The sequence below is a fragment of the Nipponia nippon genome, unplaced genomic scaffold, assembly GCF_047370975.1.
Source record: "Nipponia nippon isolate SJK-2023a ecotype South Korea unplaced genomic scaffold, ASM4737097v1 scaffold_23, whole genome shotgun sequence".
NCBI classification, from domain to species: Eukaryota; Metazoa; Chordata; class Aves; order Pelecaniformes; family Threskiornithidae; genus Nipponia; species Nipponia nippon.
In genome coordinates, this window is record NW_028262340.1 from 5,292,020 (window position 1) to 5,297,624 (window position 5,605).

Sequence of the window (5,605 nt, forward strand, 5' to 3'; positions counted from 1 at the left end):
GAGACTGGCTGTCTTGGGATGACCAGAGGGGGTACAACACCCCTGTACGCCCAGCGGGACCTGAACCATCTTGGGGTGGCACCTTTGATGTCCCAAAGTAGCATCCAGAAACTGCAGGACCATGCAAAGCAGCGAGTTGAATGCTCACAGAGCTTGGGAGGGGGCCCCGGGGTGCTGCTCCCCCTAAATCCAGCTTTGAAGCCAACAGAAGCACTAAGAGCTGGGAGGAGGCAGATTCCAGCTTTGATCCCTTTCGGGGCATCCCCCTTTTTCCCCAGCTGCTGGGTGTGGAAACTTGACCCTCCGCCGCTTTCATCCTGGCGTGGGTGGGAAAAGAGCCCTGGGAAATGGTCCTAGATGGGGCTGGGGGCATGCGAAGGGGCTGGCCGTGCTGGTACTGGCACGGCCAGCCCCCCCGTGTACTCCCAGCCCCGTCAGCCGGCGCAGGGGGTCTTAGCATGGCTCCACGCGGGGAATCCCCCATTACATACACACACAGGTGCTTTCCCCGCTCCGGCTGCCATCCCACAGGCACTAACCCCCACGGGGGCTCGGGATGGGGAGAGGGGGGATCAGGCAGCCCCTGCCTCCCCCCCCCCAGCACTTAAAGCCTCTCCCAGCCCAGCTGGACCAGACGGCGAGGAGCAGCCGGAGGGGACGCAGCCGGAGGGGACGCAGCCGGTCCAGCCCGGTGGGGTAAGTAACCAGCTCGCCGTGGGTGAGATGGAGCATCCCTTGTGCAAAGAGGGGTGGGGGAAGGAAAAAGAAAAGGGGAACTGTCAAAGGAGCTGGGAGCTTCTCAGGGGGCTGCATTGGCTCTGCAGAACAACTGAAGCCACCAGGATGAGCCCTGAATCCCCCAGCCTGGCTCAGCAGCTTGTGTCTTCCATGCCTCAGCCCGGTGCTGGGTGCTGCATGTGCTGAATCTGGCCCTGCCATGCTGGAAAACACCCGCTGGGTGACTCAGTGCCGTCGGCGAGGTGTGGGCAGGCGGTGATGGGAGGTGAAATAGCTGCAGCCTTGGGATACAGCCATTGCGGCACAATGAGGTTTTCCATGGCCAGGACCGGCAAACAGCGGGGTGGCAAACCTGCCTCACGCAGGGCTGGGGGGCGCGGGGGGCTGCCGGCCCCATGCTCGTACCCCCTCCCCACGCCGGGGTCTCTCCACTCCAGTGCATGCTAAGCTGGTGGGTGACTTACCCATAGGTGGGCTCTGTGGGGAGATTTGGGGTGCTGGGAGCAGGATGGGGCTGGGTGGCCCCAGCAAGCACGCGGCTGCGTGGGAGGTGTTAAGCCCCGCAGCTGCCAGCTGGAGCCGGTGCAGCACCTGCGGGCGCCGCCGGCCGCGGCTCTGCCCCTTGGCCGCGGTGCAGCTGCGCCTGCCGCTCCCCGGGGACCCCAGGCCGGGCGGCTGACAGCGGCCCCTGGGCTCCCTCATGGCGTGGGGGGATGTGGCTGGGGTTGGGCTGGGAGGGGATCCTGGAGCCCCTCGCCTCCTGCAAGGAGCCGCTGGAGGCTGAGCCCCTCTAGCAGACGATGGCATCCCCGCGTGGGGGCTCTGCCTTCAGTGCCCAGCAGCTACCGCAGGCGCCAGCCAGAGAGGTTGTCCTGTCCGGGTCAACGTTCCTTCCCTGTCCCCCGAGGGCTGTGTTCAGGGCCGTGCCACTGACTGTCTCCCATCTTTGCAGGAGCCTGGGATGAACGGCTCGGCGCCGCTGCCGGCAGGGCAGCCCGGCGAGTGTGTGCCCAGTGACCCGGTGCAGTTCGTGCTGTTGCCCGCTGTCTACTGCCTGGTGTTGTGCGTGGGGCTGCCGGGCAACCTGGTGGCTTTGCTGGTCTTCCTGCAGAGTGGCAAGGTGAGGAAGGCCATCCGCATCTACCTCATCAACCTCACGCTGGCTGACATCCTCTTCAACCTCACCCTACCCCTCTGGATCCCCTACTACCTGGCTGGTGGGGACTGGCTGCTCTCGGAGGCTGCCTGCCGCCTGGCCGGGGCCGCCTACTACCTGGCAACCTACAGCGCCGTCACCTTCATGGCGCTCATCAGCTTCAACCGGTACTGCGCGGTGCGGGCAGCGCGGCGGGAACTGCCGCTGACGGGGCGCCGGGGGGCTGCGCTGGCCTGCGCCCTGGCCTGGCTGCTGGGGCTGGGCTGTGCCGTGCCCACCTTGGCCACCCGGCAGACCTTCCCTGCCCGCGCCGGGGCCACCACCTGCTTTGAGCAGCATGGCCGGCAGCGGGCGTACGCCTATGCCATGGTGGGTTTCTTCACCGTGGCCTTCCTGGTGGTGCTGGGCACCTACGCCTCCATCGCCCGGGCGCTGTCAGTGCCCACCACCGCCTCGCCAGGCTCCCACCGGCAGCAGGCGCGTGCCATGGTGCTTGGGATGCTGCTGGTCTTCGTGGTCTGCGTGGCCCCCTACCACCTCACGCTGGCCCCCTGGGTGGGCAGCCAGCCCCCCGTGCCGCTCTGCGGGCCCCCTGCCACCCTGGACGTGCTGCACATGCTGAGCGTGGCCCTGCTCAGCCTCAACAGCTGCCTCGACCCCCTCGTCTACTGCTTCTCCATCCGGCGCTTCCGCGCCGACCTGGGACGGACCCTGTGCAAGATTGGCCGGTGCCTCCCTCTCTCCCCGCCAGCCCACACCGGGCCCGTGCCCAGTGCCCATGCATCCTCTTTTGCCTCCTCATAGTGGGGTGGGCAGCAGGGTCCTGCCCCCAGTTGCCCCAGTGCCACAGTCCTGGCAGGATGGCATCGCTGACACCAGGCTAAGGATGGGGAGCAGCGTGGGGGGAGCTCTGGCTTCGTGCACCCCCCCTCCCCCTCCCGCCCCCGCTCTGCTCTCTGTGCATCCCCACGTGCTCACGGGCCCACGGTTTCTGTTCACGCACGGATCCTGCCCTCCACATTCGCAGGCACTGGGGGGGCGGCTCACCCGGAGGGGGGGGCTGAGCTGCTGCGGAGGGAGGCTGAGCTGCAGTGGGACGTGGTGAGACAGGACAGGGAGGGATGCCCAGGGGTTGCTGTCCCCTCCCGGGGGTCTCCATCCCATGGGGACACGCATGATCAAAGACACCCATGGCATGAGCCTGGCTGCCCCGGGGTGAGCTGTTTGGGGCCCCGCAGCCGGTCCTGTCCTGCAGCGTGCCCAAGCCTCGCGCCCGCATCCCTCCTGCTCTCAGCCAGGATTAAAAATGAATGAGCCAAAGGCTTCCCCAGTCTCTTTGCTGGAGGGCACCTGTGCCGTACACTGAGCAGCACCAGCCGCTCCTGCGCCCCAGGGCAGGGCTGGGCGTGGGGCAGCCCCTGGGCCCCAGCCCTGGCCCCCCAGCCCCAGCCATGGCTCAGACCTGCTCCTGCAGCTGGAGCCTGCGCCGGGGTGGCTCCTGCACCGGGGGCTGCTGGGCCCTGCTCCCCCCTGCCCCATCCCCTGCCCTCCCCACGGGTGGGTGGCCATGGTGGGCACAGCGCAGCCCCCAGCCCCGTGCCTGCCGCCCACCTTCCCGGTGAGCCCCGGCAAACGGCGGGGGCGGCGGAGCCAGCGCAGGGCCGTGGGCGGCTGCGTGGGCGGAAGATGGTGTTTTCCCAGCCCTGGCTCATTCCTGCCGCCACCGCAGCCCCGCTCCCCGGCGCTGCGCGGACAAGAGCGGCTGGTGCTGCGCAGCCACACGGGCTCTGGGGCGCACGGGGCAGGGGGACGACGGTGGGCGCCAGGGGCTGGGGTGCATCAGCTGCCCCCTGACCAGGGGTCTCACCCCCCAGCACAGGGCTGCTCTCCAGCACGTTCCAACCCACCGGTGCCTGGGAAGGAAGCGTGAGGCATTGGGCAGGAGGAGATGGGCTGCCCGGGCGACCACCGGCACAGCATGGGCAGGGTGGCAGCTGGGCACCGGGATGGCTGGGTGCTGCCTGTGCCTGTCAGTGGTGGGTTATTAAAGGCTGCTTGGCTGCCAGCAAAGCTGTGGGGCAAGGCCAGGCCCCGGGGGGGATGAGGCCCCCATGTGCCATGGGAATCGTGCACCATCGTGACTTGGGGACACCATGGCACAGTTAACCCATCGCGGGCTCGCAGAACGCCAGGGTGCCCGTGGTGCCTGGGTACTTTGCTCTGGCTCCATGCAGCCTTGCCCGTGGGCTGGGCTGGACGGAGCTGGTCTCCGTGTGCTGCAGTGTCGTGTCTCGGCAGAGCCGGGATGTGGCCAAGGGTGCCCCTGCTCCACACCTGGCCCTGGCCCAGCTGTCCTCGACCACCCGATTGTTCCCTTTTTGAAGTTCATATTAAATTTTAATCCTTTTATGTAACTGCTCAGGGAGGTGGGCAGAGCTCCACTCCCCGCATGCAGCAGGAGCAGCCATGCCGGTGGCAAGGCAGGGTGCTGCAGGGCCTGGCGAGGGCTGGGGCTCCCCTCCCGGGGGGCAGCAGGACTTTTGGGGGGCTCTCTGGTGGGGGCAGCCCCAGCTCCAGCTCTGGCTCTGCGGGGTGTCCCAGGGAAGGGACTGTTCAGTGGTGGGGATGGCGATGGGGGCCACGGGGCTGCTGAGCAGTGCCCTGAGATGGGGGTGGCTCTGCAGAGCCACAGCGCTGGGAGCAGGACCTGGATCCGGCCTCGCTCTCCCCACGGCGTGCTGCTCTCCTGTGGCCCCATGCCACCCCGGGGAAACACTCGTGTCCTCCACCCTGGCCATCCCGCTGGGTGACTGGTGGTGTGGCCACTGGGGACAGCCCTGCCTGGTGACACAGCCAGTCTGGCTAACGACCACAGCGCTGGGACGTGGCCACAAACCACCAGGACACGGCTGCTTAAAAACCTGCTCCAGGTGCTTGCCTGGGCCGTGTCCCCCCACGCTTCGGGCAAGGGCTCCCACGCGCGGCGGGCAGCTTCAGGGCCAGCACGGTGCCAGGGCCAGGCACGTGCCATGGTGTGGCTCCCGCCGCAGCACGCAGCAAGGCATTAACCAGGTTATTGTTCCACTGCACTTCTAACCTGCGTGCGCCATAATTATTATTATTAGCAAATTACACAGTGCGAGGGGCTCGGCGGGCGGGCAGGCGGCAGCTGGCGGCCCCCGCTCTGCCGGGGGGAGGCTGGGCCCCCGGGGGCTGCACCCTGCCCGGGGCTGTCCCGGTACCCCAGCACTTCCCGGGCAGGCAGCGTGGCCGTGGGCAGGGGTGGGTGACTGGTCCCCGGGCGCCCCCGCCGCCCCGGGGGGATGCCCACGGGTGGGTACCACCTGTCCCGGTGCCAGCCCGGCACCGCGGGGCAGAGCCCACGCTGCGTGCCCCGCCGGCGGCACCTCCCCGGCCCCACGCGTGGGCCCCGCGGCTCCCCCCGCTCCCCTTCCCGTCCCCGCCGGGGGTCCCGGGGCGCCGGGAGGCGGCGGCAGAGCCGCACCGGAGCCATTTTGCGCCGCCGCCCGCTCTGACTCCCGGGGAAAATCCACCGCCGTGTCTTGGCTGCACCGCGGCGGCGGCCCCGCTCCGCTCCGCTCCGCACCGATCCGCACCGCTCCGCGCCGCTCCGCGCCCATCCGCGCTGCACTGCGGGGCCGCCGCCACTCGCATGCTGCCGCCCGCCGCGCTCCCACGCGCGGGGCGCCG

At 68.9% G+C, this 5,605-nt stretch overlaps 1 protein-coding gene across 1 annotated transcript; it reads left to right on the forward strand.

Annotated features, from left to right (window-relative positions):
- Positions 1-439: 439 nt before the first annotated feature.
- On the forward strand, positions 440-2,764 carry LOC104017893 (platelet-activating factor receptor-like). The gene is made up of 2 exons (XM_009470970.2): positions 440-696; positions 1,691-2,764. The coding sequence occupies exon 2, from the start codon at positions 1,700-1,702 to the stop codon at positions 2,696-2,698; it is 999 nt and encodes a 332-aa protein (XP_009469245.2). The 5' UTR covers positions 440-696; positions 1,691-1,699; the 3' UTR covers positions 2,699-2,764.
- Positions 2,765-5,605: the final 2,841 nt, after the last annotated feature.

Excerpts from the sequence above, each read along its gene's own strand:
- LOC104017893 (XM_009470970.2), top strand. The coding sequence starts at position 1,700 with ATGAACGGCTCGGCGCCGCTGCCGGCAGGGCAGCCCGGCGAGTGTGTG.